At 47.2% G+C, this 19,137-nt stretch overlaps 1 protein-coding gene across 1 annotated transcript in view; it reads right to left on the reverse strand.

Moving 5' to 3' along the window:
* Positions 1 to 19,137, reverse strand: part of LOC106590384 (voltage-dependent T-type calcium channel subunit alpha-1I) — a 142,568-nt gene that overhangs the window by 67,311 nt on the left and 56,120 nt on the right. Inside the window, exons 5-9 of the mRNA XM_045713267.1 lie at positions 18,654 to 18,996; positions 17,056 to 17,148; positions 1,482 to 1,687; positions 1,055 to 1,209; positions 324 to 724 (exon numbers count right to left, since the gene is read on the reverse strand). Coding sequence (XP_045569223.1) covers positions 324 to 724; positions 1,055 to 1,209; positions 1,482 to 1,687; positions 17,056 to 17,148; positions 18,654 to 18,996 — 1,198 coding nt within the window. The remainder of the gene's footprint in view (positions 1 to 323; positions 725 to 1,054; positions 1,210 to 1,481; positions 1,688 to 17,055; positions 17,149 to 18,653; positions 18,997 to 19,137) is intronic.

A 19,137-nucleotide genomic window follows, 5' to 3' on the forward strand; every position in this document is an offset into this window, starting at 1 on the left:
GGGTTGACATACAGTATGTAGACTAAAAGAAGAGATGGGGAGAAAAGGGGTGAACATGAGTACATGCAGACAGAAATAGACAGGGAAATAGAGAGAACGACAAAGAGAAATGAAGACGCAAGAGAAAGAGAGAGCCAGCCAGCCAGACAGACAGATGGATAGAGAAAGATAGACAGAGAGAGAGAGAGAGAGAGAGAGAGAGAGAGAGAGAGAGAGAGAACGATAGAAAAAGAAAGAGAGAGCCAGCCAGCCAGACAGACAGATGGATGGATAGAGAAAGATAGAGAGAGAGAGCGAGAGAGAGATGAAGAAGAGATCCATACCTGGTTGTGGTGTTCGATGCCCATACTGATGGTATTGATGAGGATAGCGATCATAATTCCTCTATTGAAGTACTTGCTCTCCACGATCCCCAACAACTTCAACCTCGTCTCCTCCCACAGCTCCCCACACCCCCGCCTACATCCCCCAGAAACCTTAGCGGGAGCCCCGTCTTTCACTTCCTCCTTCCCGGCGCCACATTTGCTGCCCTCCCCGTCCGTCTCTTCCAAAGCTCCTTCCTCCACCTCCAAATTGGCCAGGCTGTCGGCAGGTCCCGCCCCGTCGCTGATTGACAGGGCGACGGTGCAATGAGGGCAGCCGTTGGTGGCGGGGGAGACAGTGAGTGTGATGGAGTCTCCTGGGGAGGCGTGGTCGGGCTTGGTGTGGTGGGGACAGTGGACCGCTGAAAGGGTTGAAATGGGAACATTGGAGATCAAATAAGGGAAAGAAAAAAGAAGCCATTTTCAATTTGACGTCCAACAATTCTCTCTCTCTGTACTCGGGTGTTGAATGTCATAACCTTAGAAAATTAGATGGACATCACAAATACATCTTCTAATGGATCCATTTATTGTTTCCAGTCTGTGTCCTATGAATGTCAAAACCTCCAAAAGATGCAACGATATCACATACTCTCTCTCTCTCTCTCTCTCTCTCTCTCTCTCTCTCTCTCTCTCTCTCTCTCTCTCTCTCTCTCTCTCTCTCTCTCCCTCCCCCCCTCTTCACCACTCACCCTGTCTGTGCTGCCCTCTCCTCTCCCCACCTCCTTCTCTTCCTCCTCCATTCACGTTCGTCTTCTCTCCTCCTCCTCCTCCTCCTCTGCTTCTCCCTGCTCCTTTCAGCTCCTTGGGCCTCCCCAACAGTCGGTTACAGAGCGCCATGGACCTCCTGTGTATAGAGGCACATTCATGCCAAAACAAATTGAAACATTGGAACATTAAAGGGAAAAGCAATGCACCCGCTGAAGGCCAATGTGTTTTTGTTCAATGGCTTTATTTTTGTTTGTTTTATTTCCAAAATTAACATTTTATTTGGGTATTTTCTAGTTATTTCTACTTGACATTCTCATGTTAAGAAGCACATTACACCATATCAAATCAATTACAGAAATATAAATATTCAAATGTATTTTGGCATGAATGAGCCTCCATACTCCATACCTGCGGGCCTTGCGGAGGACGTGGCAGACCAGCTGGAAGACGGACTCATAGCAGCCTGCTGAGGGCTCAGTCATGCTGGCTAGAGTAGAGGAAGAGTGGGCCTGGGCTCTCTGCTCCTGCATCAGCTGGTGCTCCCGCTGCTTCGTCTCACTGAACTGGGTGGCGATCACCACCAGGCAGAGGTTGATCATGAAGAAAGAACCAATCTTTTGGGCAAACAGGGATATACACAGAGTTAGGGACTCCATCATGAACAGACATGAAAATACACAGAGTTAGAGCAGGAGTAAGTGACCACAGACAGAGGTTGATCGTGAAGAAATAACCAATATGTTGGGCGAGCAAAGATAAACACAGAGTTTGGGACAACCATAATGAAACACAGAGTTAGAGTAGGTGAGGACTGCTTTATTCTCTCTGAACTGAGTGGTGACCAAACAGAGGTTGATCATAACACAATGACCTATCTGGGGGGGTGGACAACCAAAAAGTTTAAAAACACAGTTATACCAGGCATCTGAAAGGCATATCAACTTTGAATTCCAACACCAAGAACAGACAAATGAAGGCTGAACTATACAGGGAGTCTCTGTACATGATAGACTTGGGAAAAGGGATGTGTGATTGTTTTAGATAGGTTAGATAGCTGTGTTAGAAGAAGTGGGAACAGGACGTGTGATTGTTTTAGATAGGTTAGATAGCTGTGTTAGAAGAAGTGGGAACAGGACGTGCGATTGTTTTAGATAGGTTAGATAGCTGTGTTAGAAGAAGTGGGAACAGGACGTGTGATTGTTTTAGATAGGTTAGATAGCTGTGTTAGAAGAAGTGGGAACAGGACGTGTGATTGTTTTAGATAGGTTAGATAGCTGTGTTAGAAGAAGTGGGAACATGACGTGTGATTGTTTTAGATAGGTTAGATAGCTGTGTTAGAAGAAGTGGGAAAAGGGACGTGTGATTGTTTTAGATAGGTTAGATAGCTGTGTTAGAAGAAGTGGGAACAGGACGTGCGATTGTTTTAGATAGGTTAGATAGCTGTGTTAGAAGAAGTGGGAAAAGGGACGTGTGATTGTTTTAGATAGGTTAGATAGCTGTGTTAGAAGAAGTGGGAACAGGACGTGTGATTGTTTTAGATAGGTTAGATAGCTGTGTTAGAAGAAGTGGGAACAGGACGTGTGATTGTTTTAGATAGGTTAGATAGCTGTGTTAGAAGAAGTGGGAACATGACGTGTGATTGTTTTAGATAGGTTAGATAGCTGTGTTAGAAGAAGTGGGAAAAGGGACGTGTGATTGTTTTAGATAGGTTAGATAGCTGTGTTAGAAGAAGTGGGAACAGGACGTGTGATTGTTTTAGATAGGTTAGATAGCTGTGTTAGAAGAAGTGGGAACATGACGTGTGATTGTTTTAGATAGGTTAGATAGCTGTGTTAGAAGAAGTGGGAACAGGACGTGTGATTGTTTTAGATAGGTTAGATAGCTGTGTTAGAAGAAGTGGGAACAGGACGTGTGATTGTTTTAGATAGGTTAGATAGCTGTGTTAGAAGAAGTGGGAACAGGACGTGCGATTGTTTTAGATAGGTTAGATAGCTGTGTTAGAAGAAGTGGGAAAAGGGACGTGTGATTGTTTTAGATAGGTTAGATAGCTGTGTTAGAAGAAGTGGGAACAGGACGTGCGATTGTTTTAGATAGGTTAGATAGCTGTGTTAGAAGAAGTGGGAAAAGGGACGTGTGATTGTTTTAGATAGGTTAGATAGCTGTGTTAGAAGAAGTGGGAACAGGACGTGTGATTGTTTTAGATAGGTTAGATAGCTGTGTTAGAAGAAGTGGGAACATGACGTGTGATTGTTTTAGATAGGTTAGATAGCTGTGTTAGAAGAAGTGGGAACAGCACGTATGACAAGTTGGACGACCACAGTAGGACGACTTAGGGAATACTAAATAGAAAAAGCTGTTGTCATCCTGGATAAATAAAAGATGAGAAAGATGACCTTTTAATCTTAGAAAGCCTAAAGAGACATCACAGAGAAATGCTCTGTTGGAAGAGAGAGAGAGAGAGAGAAGGAGAAAGGACAGAGTGAGAGCGAAGGAAAAGTTCAGAGAGAGAACATAGAGAGAGAGGGGGGGCAGAGAGAAGAGAGAGAGAGGGAGGGAACATAGAGTGAGAGAGAGAGATAGAGAGTGTGAGAGAGAGAGAGAGTGTGAGAGAGAGCGAGAGAGTGAGTGAGAGAGAGAAAGAGGGAGAGAGAGAGAGAGAAAAAGAGAGGAGGATCAGATAGGACTAGGAGGTTATCAGGGTTTGAATCAGTATTGATCTAAGGAGGGAAGCTATAGGATTTTCTCCTCTCTGTTTCTCCTTTCATGATTGGTTTAGCTCTCTGGACCGGTCCTTGTTCAAGCATTCACACTCGTACCTCTCTCATACTCTGCTTTCTCTCTCCGCCTCTTCTCACTCTCTCTTTCTCTCTCTCTCTCTCCCTCTTTCTTTCTCCAACGCCCTCTCTTTATGTTTCCTCCATTCTCTCTCTCTCTCTCTCTCTCTCCGTCCCTCTCTGTTCTCTCTACGGTTGCAATTGATCTAAACCAGAGCTTTCTGGGGCCGTGGATTCAAATAGTTAGTTTCCATGCCAATTCTGTATGCTCAGGACTGAAATTAAAGTAGGGGGACCCCACAACGATCAGAGAGAGAGGGGATGACAGATGATCACATATTTATACAGAAGCTTCGGTGACAACAGGAGTGGAGAGTACGTGTGTAAGTGGAGGCTGTGGAGGCTGTGTGTATTGTAAACACAGTACATGGGTACTTCACAGAAATAGCTCTGTAAGCCTTGGGTACGACTGTGTGTGTATGTTGGTGGGTGTGTACTGTATAGGCCTACTGTGTGTGTGTGTTTCTGATTTTCACAGCCATATGATTGTCCTGATCCACTTATAGTACAGATACTTGACATTGTGTTGATGATTGTTCCTTTCAGTGATTCTACCCCCTCCCGTCTGGCTGTCTATCTACTCTGATTTACTCCCCTCCCTCTCTCTTTCCCTCTCTTTCTCCCTCTCTCTTTGCCCCCCCCCCCCCTTCACTCTCTACCTTTTCCTGCAGTCTGTCTCATCTGATTTCCCCTCCTTTCCCCATTGGAGTGTAGGAGTGGAGACAAAGCCTTAATGGAAGGGTACTTGTCTGTCTCAGTGTGAAAACGAGAGCGTCTCATCTCCTCAGCATAATAACCTATTGAGATGGAGACGTGTTGCGCAACAGATTAGTGTGAAGATAAGAGCGTCTGCTTGTATTAACTCTGAGACTGAGACATGTCGTAAAGAGGCTGTAGGAAAGGTACAGGATGTGTGTCATTCACGTCCCTGAAAGCATCATTCCAACTACTTGTACTCGATATGTATTAAACACCTTTCTTTGTGTGAAAGCGAGAGCATCATGTTGCATAATAAGCTATGAAAAGACTGCCATGTTGGGTAACAGTGTAAAAGGTATTGGATGCCTATAGGACAAAAGCATCTGCTGAGCATACAGGCTGTACTTATGTTGTTTACAGGAGATGTGTAAAAACAGGAGATGTGTGAAAACCCCATCAATGTAGCAGTTCTTGACTCAAACCGGTGGGCCTGCCACCTACTACCACACCCCGTTCAAAGGCACTTCCATTGTTTTGTCTTGTCCATTCACCCTCTGAATGGCACACATACACAGTCCATGTCTCAATTGTCTCAAGGCTTAAAAATCCTTCTTTAACCTGTCTCCTCCCCTTCATCTACACTGATTGAAGTGGATTTAACAAGAGACATCAATAAGGGATCATAGCTTTCACCTGGATTCACCTGGTCAGTCTATGTTATGGAAAGAGCAGGTGTTCCTAATGTTTTGTACACTCCGTGTATACAGTATGTACACTGTTGCATGCTAGAAAGTAATCCCGAAATTCTACTTTACTGAAGACTGTTGAGTGAAGTGAATGAAGGGTTAGCAGATGCTGTATTACCATATTATAAAATGGGTTGTTTGGATCCCGGATGCTGATTGGTTGGAAGCAGGGGGTTATAGCACCACAATCCCTCATTCTCCGGGTAATGCCTGTTAGCAGTTCCATTAGATTTAGAAATGTCCATTTACTGTCCCACAGCCCAGCCAGTCAATTTGTAAACTTAATCTCCCCCGGGGAAAAAAGCATCAAGACAATATTTCCCCATGCTACTAGCCAAATATTTGTTTTGGTACAGTACAGCTGTGTCCCTATCAGACCTGTGCAACATGTTGCAGTTTTTTTCTCCAGCGTGCCATGCACATGACATGACGAGACTGACAGCTTCTCTGATCCAGGCCAATTCATTTATCAGCATCAGTATAATGGATGTATTCAAAGTATTGGCAATAGAAACGATAGGTAAAACAAACAAAAATTCCATAGTTTGCTGTCATTTCAGCTGCTTGATGTGATTGTGTGTTAGCCTAGCTATCCTCCATAACTATATGATTGACTTGGAGAAGTAACATTAGCCTAGCTATCCTCCATAGCTATATTATTGACTTGGAGAAGTAACATTAGCCTAGCTATCCTCCATAACTATATTATTTGCTTGACCATTAGCTGGTTGTTGCCTAATTATACATGATTTATTAAATCAATATTTATTGATGTTCGTTTTGCATATTTTTAAATGATTTATTTTATAAATATGTATTGATGTTCTTGTCTCTCGTTATCATTGAACCTCTGCTAGCTAGCTAGCTAGCTCCATGCCAATAATTTGTTTAGCGTAGCAACGTGGAATGACTAGAATGAACGACTGGGTTATACATTTTTTTAGAAACGACTAGCCTGTTTAGTTAGCATCTTCAGAACCTAATAACTAACAACTAGCTTTTGCCAGAACTATATTGTCGGTTGGAAGGATGAAATTAAACATTTTTTTTTTTTAAATACAGTTTTGAATGAAAACCTTTTTTTTTATGTTGGCAACTGTTCTGTTAAAGCTGTAAGGCCCTCGGCCCTAAGAACAGCCCTTAGTCAGGAGTTATCACACAATAATCCCCGGGTTCTCATGCGTTGTACGGGTTCTCATGCGTTGTACGGGTTCTCATGCATTGAGTGAAGGAACGGTTAAGGCTCTCTTTGCATGTTAGGAAACCATTTCAATAAAAGAGACATTATGAGAGAGAAAGGAAAATGTGTACAGTCATAGTTGAGAGAGAGAGAGAGAGAGAGAGAGAGAGAGAGAGAGAGAGAGAGAGAGACTTTTTGTCTTTCTTTATTGAAACTTTCTCATTTCATTAAAAAAAACTTACCCCCCCTGCAAAATAAAACACCAAAATATATGTACTGCATACATGTACCATACTCACCTTTCCATCTACCACATGATACAAACAAACATCACAATACCCAAAACAACACACCACTTCTACAACCGTATATCCAAAACATCTTCCCCAGCTATACAGACACCCTCCCCAACACACCATATTTACATTTACATTACATTTACATTTAAGTCATTTAGCAGACGCTCTTATCCAGAGCGACTTACAAATTGGTGCATTCACCTTATGATATCCAGTGGAACAACCACTTTACAATAGTGCATCTAAATCTTTTAAGGGGGGGGGTGGGGGGTTAGAAGGATTACTTTATCCTATCCTAGGTATTCCTTAAAGAGGTGGGGTTTCAGGTGTCTCCGGAAGGTGGTGATTGACTCCGCTGTCCTGGCGTCGTGAGGGAGCTCGTTCCACCATTGGGGTGCCAGAGCAGCGAACAGTTTTGACTGGGCTGAGCGGGAACTGTGCTTCCTCAGAGGTAGGGGGGCCAGCAGGCCAGAGGTGGATGAACGCAGTGCCCTTGTTTGGGTGTAGGGCCTGATCAGAGCCTGAAGGTATGGAGGTGTCGTTCCCTTCACAGCTCCGTAGGCAATCACCATGGTCTTGTAGCGGATGCGAGCTTCAACTGGAAGCCAGTGGAGAGAGCGGAGGAGCGGGGTGACGTGAGAGAACTTGGGAAGGTTGAACACCAGACGGGCTGCGGCGTTCTGGATGAGTTGTAGGGGTTTAATGGCACAGGCAGGGAGCCCAGCCAACAGCGAGTTGCAGTAATCCAGACGGGAGATGACAAGTGCCTGGATTAGGACCTGCGCCGCTTCCTGTGTGAGGCAGGGTCGTACTCTGCGAATGTTGTAGAGCATGAACCTACAGGATCGGGTCACCGCCTTGATGTTAGTGGAGAACGACAGGGTGTTGTCCAGGATCACGCCAAGGTTCTTAGCACTCTGGGAGGAGGACACAAGGGAGTTGTCAACCGTGATGGCGAGATCATGGAACGGGCAGTCCTTCCCCTGGGAGGAAGAGCAGCTCCGTCTTGCCGAGGTTCAGCTTGAGGTGGTGATCCGTCATCCACACTGATATGTCTGACAGACATGCAGAGATGCGATTCGCCGCCTGGTTATCAGAAGGGGGAAAGGAGAAGATTAATTGTGTGTCGTCTGCATAGCAATGATAGGAGAGACCATGTGAGGATATGACAGAGCCAAGTGACTTGGTGTATAGCGAGAATAGGAGAGGGCCTAGAACAGAGCCCTGGGGGACACCAGTGATGAGAGCGCATGGTGCGGAGACAGATTCTCGCCACGCCACCTGGTAGGAGCGACCTGTCAGGTAGGACGCAATCCAAGCGTGGGCCGCGCCGGAGATGCCCAACCCGGAGAGGGTGGAGAGGAGGATCTGATGGTTCACAGTATCAAAGGCAGCAGATAGGTCTAGAAGGATGAGAGCAGAGGAGAGAGAGTTAGCTTTAGCAGTGCGGAGAGCCTCCGTGACACAGAGAAGAGCAGTCTCAGTTGAATGCCCAGTCTTGAAACCTGACTGATTAGGATCAAGAAGGTCATTCTGAGAGAGATAGCAGGAGAGCTGGCCAAGGACGGCACGTTCAAGAGTTTTGGAGAGAAAAGAAAGAAGGGATACTGGTCTGTAGTTGTTGACATCGGAGGGATCAAGTGTAGGTTTTTTCAGAAGGGGTGCAACTCTCGCTCTCTTGAAGACGGAAGGGACGTATCCAGCGGTCAAGGATGAGTTGATGAGCGAGGTGAGGTAGGGGAGAAGGTCTACGGAAATGGTCTGGAGAAGAGAGGAGGGGATAGGGTCAAGTGGGCAGGTTGTTGGGCGGCCGGCCGTCACAAGACGCGAGATTTCATCTGGAGAAAGAGGGGAGAAAGAGGTCAAAGCACAGGGTAGGGCAGTGTGAGCAGGACCAGCGGTGTCGTTTGACTTAGCAAACGAGGATCGGATATCGTCAACCTTCTTTTCAAAATGGTTGACGAAGTCATCCGCAGAGAGGGAGGAGGGGGGGGAGGGGAGGAGGATTCAGGAGGGAGGAGAAGGTAGCAAAGAGCTTCCTAGGGTTAGAGGCAGATGCTTGGAATTTAGAGTGGTAGAAAGTGGCTTTAGCAGCAGAGACAGAAGAGGAGAATGTAGAGAGGAGGGAGTGAAAGGATGCCAGGTCCGCAGGGAGGCGAGTTTTCCTCCATTTACGCTCGGCTGCCCGGAGCCCTGTTCTGTGAGCTCGTAGTGAGTCGTCGAGCCACGGAGCAGGAGGGGGAGGACCGAGCCGGCCTGGAGGATAGGGGACAGAGAAAATCAAAGGATGCAGAAAGGGAGGAGAGGAGGGTTGAGGAGGCAGAATCAGGAGATAGGTTGGAGAAGGTTTGAGCAGAGGGAAGAGATGATAGGATGGAAGAGGAGAGAGTAGCGGGAGAGAGAGAGCGAAGGTTGGGACGGCGCAATACCATCCGAGTAGGGGCAGAATGAGAAGGATACAAGGTAGTGGTCGGAGATTTGGAGGGGAGTTGCAATGAGATTAGTGGAAGAACAGCATCTATTAAAGATGAGGTCAAGCGTATTGCCTGCCTTGTGAGTAGGGGGGGAAGGTGAGAGGGTGAGGTCAAAAGAGGAGAGGAGTCGAAAGAAGGAGGCAGAGAGGAATGAGTCAAAGGTAGACGTGGGGAGGTTAAAGTCACCCAGAACTGTGAGAGGTGAGCCATCTTCAGGAAAGGAACTTATCAAGGCGTCAAGCTCATTGATGAACTCTCCAAGGGAACCTGGAGGGCGATAAATGATAAGGATGTTAAGCTTGAAAGGGCTGGTAACTGTGACAGCATGGAATTCAAATGAGGAGATAGACATATGGGTCAGGGGAGAAAGAGAGAATGTCCACTTGGGAGAGATGAGGATTCCAGTGCCACCACCCCGCTGGCTCGATGCTCTAGGGGTATGCGAGAACACGTGGGCAGACGAAGAGAGAGCAGTAGGAGTAGCAGTGTTATCTGTGGTAATCCATGTTTCCGTCAGCGCCAGGAAGTCTAGGGACTGGAGGGTAGCATAGGCTGAGATGAACTCAGCCTTGTTGGCTGCAGACCGGCAGTTCCAGAGGCTGCCGGAGACCTGGAACTCCACGTGGGTCGTGCGCGCTGGGACCACCAGGTTAGAGTGGCAGCGGCCACGCGGTGTGAAGCGTTTGTATGGCCTGTGCAGAGGGGAGAGAACAGGGATAGACAGACACATAGTTGACAAGCTACAGAAGTGTTGTTACTTGTATTATTGTCTCTTGTGTCTTTAGAGAACTGTTTCACTTTGATATCCTTTTTCTTCTGTCCTGATTTTCTCTTTCTTTTCTTCTGTTAACTAGATATTCTTTGTTGTTCTTCGTTAGCTAGCTAGCTTCTTCCAAAAGAGTCCCTAGCAACTGCTTAGCAACTGGTAAACAATTCAGCTAGCTAAGATAACGACAATTTTATGAAAAATTGTTCTTTTTCAAAAGCCTATCTTCTTTGTTTGTTGCTTGTTTTTTCTCCTCTTCAGTCTTGCAGTTTTCTTTTGCTTTTTCCGATGTACTTCACTCTATCTATCTATCTATCTATCTATCTATCTATCTATCTATCTATCTATCTATCTATCTATCTATCTATCTATCTATCTATCTATCTATCTATCTATCTATCTATCTATCTATCTATCTATCTATCTATCTATCTATCTATCTATCTATCTATCTATCTATCTATCTATCTATCTCCATATCACCTGAAACATCTTCGGCAGCTATACAGACAGCACCCCAACACACCATATCTCCTGAAACATCTTCCCCAGCTATACAGACAGCCCCCCAACACACCATATCTCCTGAAACATCTTCCCCAGCTATACAGACAGCCCCCCCAACACACCATATCACCTGAAACATCTTCCCCAGCTATACAGACAGCCCCCCAACACACCATATCTCCTGAAACATCTTCCCCAGCTATACAGACAGCCCCCAACACACCATATCTCCTGAAACATCTTCCCCAGCTTTACAAACAGCCCCCCCAACACACCATATCTCCTGAAACATCTTCCCCAGCTATACAGACAGCCCCCCAACACACCATATCTCCTGAAACATCTTCCCCAGCTATACAGACAGCCCCCCAACACACCATATCTCCTGAAACATCTTCCCCAGCTTTACAGACAGCCCCCAAACACACCATATCTCCTGAAACATCTTCCCCAGCTTTACAGACAGCCCCCCAACACACCATATCTCCTGAAACATCTTCCCCAGCTATACAGACAGCCCCCCCAACACACCATATCTCCTGAAACATCTTCCCCAGCTATACAGACAGCCCCCCAACACACCATATCTCCTGAAACATCTTCCCCAGCTATACAGACAGCCCCCCAACACACCATATCACCTGAAACATCTTCCCCAGCTATACAGACAGCCCCCCAACACACCATATCTCCTGAAACATCTTCCCCAGCTATACAGACAGCCCCCCAACACACCATATCTCCTGAAACATCTTCCCCAGCTATACAGACACCCCCCAACACACCATATCACCTGAAACATCTTCCCCAGCTATACAGACAGCCCCCCAACACACCATATCTCCTGAAACATCTTCCCCAGCTATACAGACAGCCCCCCAACACACCATATCTCCTGAAACATCTTCCCCAGCTATACAGACAGCCCCCCAACACACCATATCTCCTGAAACATCTTCCCCAGCTATACAGACAGCCCCCCAACACGCCATATCTCCTGAAACATCTCCACACTTTTATCATTCTATGGTACTCAAACTCAACCCTAACTCAACCATCCAATTAAACAATAGTAAAGGGTCTGTTATCCCCCCACCTTTGACCCTGTTCCTCCTTGTTAGCCAAATAGATAACTTTGCCTGAGCAAACAGAAAATTCAACAAAACACATTTGGCCTTCTCCTTGCTCGAATACCTGTATCCCATTATAAACACCCCAACAGTAAAAACCTCCCCCAACCTCTCACACAGACATTACAACAGAGACATTAGTGACATTAACCTGGTGCACACAGAAACACATGAATCACAGTTTCTTTCATCACACAGAAAGGACACCCCTGTAACGGCTGTCTTCAGAAATGAACCAAGGCGCAGCAGGTATGTGAATACTCATATTTAATTACCCAACAAAAGGAGTAAAGCATCCACAGGAAACAATAAACACGACAGCAGCAACAGTTTGCAGGCTAAAAAACACAGTGCAAAACAACCACCCACAACCCCAAAGAAAAACACACACACCTATATAGGACTTCCAATCAAAGGCAACTCCACACACCTGCCTTCAATTGGAAGTCCCAATCACCAACCCAACATTTAACAAACACAAACCACCTGGCACATCCTGACCAAGACTAACACAATTACGCCCTCTGCTGGTCAGGACGTGACAGTACCCCCCCCCCCCCCTCAAGGTGCAGACCCCGGGATGCACCTAAAAAAAGATAACACAAGAAAATCCCCAATACCCCAACAAAACCAACAAACAATAACCCCTAAACAATAAGGGAGGGAAGGGAGGGTGGCTGCCGTCACCGACGACACTGTGCTACACCCTCCCTCCCCAACCCACCTATCCTGGAGGTGGCTCAGGTGCAGGACGTGGACCTCGCTCCATCTTCGACGTCGCCCACTTTGGTGGCGCCGATAGCTGCGCCGGGCAGACGGGCCACTCGGGCTGACCCTGGCAGACGGACCACTCGGGCTGGGTCGGAAGGCAGGAGGGCCACTCGGGCTGGGCCGGAGGGCAGGAGGGCCACTCGGGCTGGGCCGGAGGGCAGGAGGGCCACTCGGGCTGGGCCGGAGGGCAGGAGGGCCACTTGGGCTGGGCCGGAGGGCAGGAGGGCCACTCGGGCTGGGCCGGAGGACAGGCAGGGAACCCTGGCAGATCCGGGCAGGCGGGCACCTCTGGCAGAACCGGGGCGCTGGGGAACCTGCCACATCCTGACCAAGACTAACACAATTACGCCCTCTGCTGGTCAGGACGTGACAACCCCTGCCCGATTCCCGGTTCAAACCGTGCCAACCAGCTGTTAGTGGCCAGGGCTCCATGTAGAACCCTCCACTGGAGGTCCCCTGACCTCTTTGGTACTGGGGGTTTGTAGAGGCCCCTCCATCTAAAACCCACCATACTCCCTGCCCCACATACCCCCTGCCACTGATGCGCCTTCACTCCTGTTAGGCTCCTAATGTTCCTCACCTTAACACAGAGGTTGTAGAGGGCTTTACCTTCCACCCCTTCAAACTCCCCCAGGCTCGGAGTGTTAAAATCTAACAAATCTTCCAGACCCCCTTGCCAGTCCCCGGTCTCTGCCGTCACCTGCAATGGCGGATTACTTGGTGGCCCCTCCCCCTTTGGCCGCTCAATCACCCCCCTTACCGGCTCAGACAGTGCCTCCTGGACCTCCTCCAGGAATCTCTCCAGCAGCCTAAGAGACGTTATTCCTGTTTGTTGTGCCAGGACTTCCGGGGTTTTCTACCCCTCCTCTCCCAGCAGTCTCAGGTCACCCAGCCTTAGTAAACCCGCTGCCATCAGTTGCCTCTGCAGGGTGGCCGACTGAACCGATCTCAAAGGGATGGCTGGGTTGTGGAAGATAGGCTCCTCCCATACCCACAGCCCAGGCTGTGGGTATTCATTCCAATCATTTTAAAGTTAACAGCAGGTATTTTGCATGTAAGTTTAAGTATTTTGATATCTTCACAAATCTACAAAACAGCCGTTTTACATCCTGGCACAAAATATTTTTGCTTTGTCATGATGGGGTATTGTGTGTAGATTGATGAGAAGGAAAAAAAACAATTTTATCAATTTTAGGGCTGTAATGTATAAGGCTGTAATGTAAAAAAAATTGGAAAAAGTCAAGGGTTCTGAATACTTTCTTTTTTTTAGCAGCTGCCAGGCCCTCAGCACTGCAGAGCAAAAGCCAGAGAGACCTCCTGTACTCAGCCTCTCCAGCTTCATGAGGAACAGCTGCCGGTCCAACCCTAATCCACCAGCTCTCCTCAGCAGTGCGCATGCTGGTTCCCTCCAGCCAACATCAGTATGGTACAGCAGTCTCAGCACCGCCTTTAGCCGGAAAGCAGCCACCCTGCTCTCCAGTTCGACCAGGCCCTGTCCTCCTTCGTGGACGGTCATGTACAACACTGCCGCCCTCAGCCAGTGATGGCCCGACCAGAAGAAGTCCACCAGCTTGCGTTGCAGGTCTGCGAGCAGACCAGCGGGGGGGTTGAGGACAGCCAGTTTATGCCACAGGGAAGATGCCACCAGGTTGTTGATTATCAGCACCCTCCCTCTATATGACACTTGGGACAGGATCCACCTCACCTGGCCAGTTTTGACACCACTGCCTGTGACAGCCCCTCCGAGTTCTTCCTGACCCACTTCTCCGAGCCCAGGTACACCCCCAACACTTTAAGCCCTTCACAACCCCACTGCAAACCCCCTGGAAGCAGAGGAGGGGCCCTATCCCCCCATGCCCCACATAACAGAGCTTTGCTCTTGCCCCAGTTCACCTTAGCTGAAGAAGCTCCCTCGTACACCTTCAGACTAGTCTCTAGTGCCTGCATATCCTGACCATCCCTGACCATTACAGAAACGTCATCTGCACACGCTGACACTGCTATGCCTGTCCAGCACATCCATGCCTGTCCAGCACACTCCCTGCAGTCTCCTGCGTAGCAGTCCCAAAAAGGCTCAATGGCTAATGTGTATAACCACTAGCCTACTAACCAAATTTGCTATTTTCATGAACACAACCACAGCTTTGTTCATTCTGGAAGCAGAATGTATAAATTCAGCTCCTACCTGTTCACCGACCGCGAGCAGAACCTCCTCCACCTTAACTCCATTCTCAGGAACACACCTGAATCCATGCCGTATCAACAGCATCTCCTCCATCTTAACTCCATTCTCAGGAACACACCTGAATCCATGTCGTATCAACAGCCTCTCCTCCATCTTAACTCCATTCTCAGGAACACACCTGAATCCATGTCGTATCGACAGCATCTCCTCCATCTTAACTCCATTCTCAGGAACACACCTGAATCCATGTCGTATCGACAGCGTCTCCTCCGCGCTAGGCTGAGGAGCCATCACGCACACCGCACCTTCCAAACCCCAGGAAACTAACTCTGTCCTCTTCCACCCTAACTTTGAAAAACCTGTGGATACCGCTGAAACAAATAGTGCATTAACCTTCCACCATAGAAAATAAAATGGAAAGAAAAGACCAAGAACAGAATCAAGAAAGGTCAGAGGACAGAGCCCTCTACACCAGAGAGAGAGAGAGAGAGAGAGAGAGAGAGAGAGAGAGAGAGAGAGAGAGAGAGAGAGAGAGAGAGAGAGAGAGAGAGAGACTGAGTGTCTAGAGGTGTTGGGTTCATAAATCCCAGACTAACTGTCTGTCTGGTAAATAAACATAATGAGTGATGAGTGTTTGTAGCTTGGAGCCAACGGGTGGCCAGGGGACAAACGGTAAACCAGTATAGAGGTCCAGTTGAACGTATGTGTGTGTGTGTGTGTGTGTGTGTGTGTGTGTGTGTGTGTGTGTGTGTGTGTGTGTGTGTGTGAGACTGACCTAAATCTACAGATGAATCACCCCCTTTCATTCTCCAACCGTGACACCACACCAGACAGACAGACAGTGTGTGTGTGTGTGTGTGTGTGTGTGTGTGTGTGTGTGTGTGTGTGTGTGTGTGTGTGTGTGTGTGTGTGTGTGAGAGACTGGATGCGAGCCTAATCCCCAGGTGGTCTGAGCATCCAATAATAATCCTTCTCTATTACCGTGCTGATATCATCTCTGATATGGAACTGAGAGAGAGAGAGAGAGAGAGAGAGAGAGAGAGAGAGAGAGAGAGAGAGAGAGAGAGAGAGAGACATTGTCCTGCGGCCGATTTGTAAATGAGTTAGACGGAAACGTGTGTGTGTGTGTATGCATCTTTGCCTGCGTGTGTGTGTGTTTGGGTGTGTGTCTGTGTGTGTGTTTGGGTGTGTGCCTGTGTGTGTGTTTGGGAGCATGCCTGTGTGTGTGTTTGTGTCACGTCCTGACCAGTGAAAAGGGTCATTTGCCATAGTAGAATGGTCAGGGCGTGGCAGGGGGGTTGTTTTGTGTGTTTTGGGGTTTGTTTATTTCTAGGGGAATTTGTTCTAGTTTTCTATTTCTATGTTTCGTTTTCCATGTTTGGCCGAGTATGGTTTCCAATCAGAGGCAGGTGTCTTTCGTTGTCTCTGATTGGAGGCCATACTTAGGCAGCCTGTTTTTCCTTTGGGGTTTTGTGGGTGGTTATTTTCTGTTTAGTTGTTGTCCCTGACGGAACTGTTGGTCGTTTGTTATTTTTGTAAAGTGTATTTCATTAAATAATTAAGAATGAGCAGTATCCACGCTGCGCCTTGGTCAATTCAATACGACGCCTGTGACAGTTTGGGAGCATGCCCGTGTGTGTGTGTGTGTGTGTGTGTGTGTGTGTGTGTGTGTGTGTGTGTGTGTGTGTGTGTGTGTGTGTGTGTGTGTGTGTGTGTGTGTGTGTGTTTGGGAGCATGCCTGTGTGTGTGTGTGTTTGGGTGCGTGCCTGTGTGTGTGTGTTTGGGTGCGTGCCTGTGTGTGTGTAATATGACTGACTTGTGATCTTGGTGTGCTGCTGCAGGGAGGGGTGTGTTGCCTAGGCAACCAAAGACTTGTTTGCTACAACACCTTGCTTGTTTCAGCAAGTAGCAACAAACTTTCATCATGTTGCTAAGAGTCCATGTTACCACAGAAACTGAGTTAACACATGAATGCCCGGCGTCCCGTCTTCAGTCAGCTGTTTGTGTGTGTGAGAGACTGACACAAACAACATCTTTGTTTTTACAGTTATATTATTTTCATGACGCCGTTGGTTACACAGTTATACGGTAAATGTGCAAGCCCTACTCGTGTCTGCATACCTGTGTGTGTGTGTATGCATTTGTGTGTGTGTGTGTGTGTGTGTGTGTGTGTGTGCATTGTGTGATTGTGTGTGTGTGTGCATTGTGTGCATGTGTGTGTATGTTTGTGTGCATTGCGTGTGTGTGTATGCATTGTGTGTGTGTACATTGTGTGTGTGTGTGTGTGTGTGTGTGTGTGTGTGTGTGTGTGTGTGTGTGTGTGTGTGTGTGTGTGTGTGTGTGTGTGTGTGTGTGTGTGTGTGTGCATTGCGTGTGTTTGTGTGTACTTACGATGATGAGCAGTATAAAGTAGATGAAGTTGTAGAAGGAGTGAGCATCCATGACATAGTACATGATCTCTACCCAGCCTTCCAGAGTGATCACCTGGAGAGGAACACACACACACACACACACACACAAAACACATCTCTAAGTCTCAGACATTTCACCAAGACGTATCTAAGTCTCAGACATTTCACCAAGACGAAGCTCAGTTTGTCCTTCTACAGATCAGCGAGATCAGTCGCCCTCCTGTTGACCTAGACTAGAGAACATCGTCTGATAACATCCGCTTCCTGATTCATTTCCCCACTAAAAGTCACACAGAGGAGAGCTCTCTCTCTCTCTGTAATGTAATCAGATAATCAGATAGCAAGCCAATTACAGAGTGTATATCTCACCATCACCTAATCACTACTGTCAGATACTTCACTACTGCTGGAGGACTACAAGGCATGCAGGCTGTTGTTCCAGACCAGCATACATTATTCACCTCACTACTGCTGGAGGACTACAAGGCGTACAGGCTGTTGTTCCAGACCAGCATACATTATTCACTTCACTACTGCTGGAGGACTACAAGGCGTGCAGGCTGTTGTTCCAGACCAGCATACATTATTCACTTCACTACTGCTGGAGGACTACAAGGCATGCAGGCTGTTGTTCCAGACCAGCATACATTATTCACTTCATTACAGCAAGTAGATATCTTGTCATGACCTAATCACTATGGTAACCTCTACTCTATCTTGTCGTGATCTAATCACTATGGTAACCTCTACTCTATCTTGTCGTGACCTAATCACTATGGTAACCTCTGCTCTATCTTGTCATGACCTAATCACTATGGTAACCTCTACTCTATCTTGTCGTGACCTAATCACTATGGTAACCTCTACTCTATCTTGTCGTGACCTAATCACTATGGTAACCTCTACTCTATCTCGACGTACTCCTGACCTATACTTCAGGGCTGGGACAACTCTAGTCTAAGAGGACTGGCACGGTGTGCAGGCGTTTGTTCCAGCCCAGTGCCAACGTGCACTAACACACCTGATCAGACTAACTATGATCTAAATAAAAGTGAAATCATGCATATCAGTGCTGGGTGGGAACAAATGTTTGCAAACTGCAGCCCTCCAGTACAGGGATTTGATCTGGGCTCTACTTTAACCAATACAGCTCCCTAGACAGTGCAATGACATACGATATGACACATTTTAGTCACCTTTCCCCGACCTACATTGACTAACCTGTAGCCCTGCACACTGACTCGGTACCGGTACCCCCTGTAAATAGCCTTGTTATTGTTATTTTATTTTGTAACTTTTTATAAAATATTTTCTTTACAAAATTTTAGAACTGCATTGTTGGTTAGGGGATTTTAAGTAAGCATTTCACTGTAAGGTCTGAACATGTTGTATTCGGCGCATGTGACAAATACAATTTGATTTGATTTGATTTTCACATCAATAGAAAAAGAGAGCGAGAGAAAGCAAGCTAGGCAGGTGTAGAGAGAGACACGTTGTGGTGCATATCTAGCCACATCAGCTCACAAAGCTCAACCAATACAAATGAAGAAAGTCCAAACCAACCAATCAAAGCCCTACCTGAAAGATGACGATCCAAGCGTAGGCGATATTGTCAAAGTTGATGGCTCCTTTATGTGGGTTGCTGTGGCCCGTGTGACAGCGTGTGTAATACTGGTTCCAGTTGATGCACAGTCCAGGCCCGCTCACTGACCCGTTAACCAGGGGTTCAGGGCTCAGACCCAAACCCTGTCTGTGTGTCACATCGTCCTTGTCCAGGCAGCAGGTGCGTCCTAGTTCTCGGCGGGCCGGGACGTCGGTGCACGCCATGATGCCGTTGTCCTGGGCAAGAGAGCAGATGAAGGGTCGCTCATCATCCTCGTCTGCCATGTAGTATGGGCGAGGCAGGGAGATGTCCTTAGAACTGAGGAGGAGAGAGGGATGGAGAGGAGGAGAGACGGATGGAGAGGAGGAGAGACACTGTCTGTGATTTATTTAGAATTCAAGGCAACTTTAACCAGCATGGCTACCACAGTATTCTGCCATGTCACGGCATCCTATTTGG

Source organism: Salmo salar, chromosome ssa02, assembly GCF_905237065.1.
Source record: "Salmo salar chromosome ssa02, Ssal_v3.1, whole genome shotgun sequence".
In the NCBI taxonomy this organism is placed as follows: domain Eukaryota; kingdom Metazoa; phylum Chordata; class Actinopteri; order Salmoniformes; family Salmonidae; genus Salmo; species Salmo salar.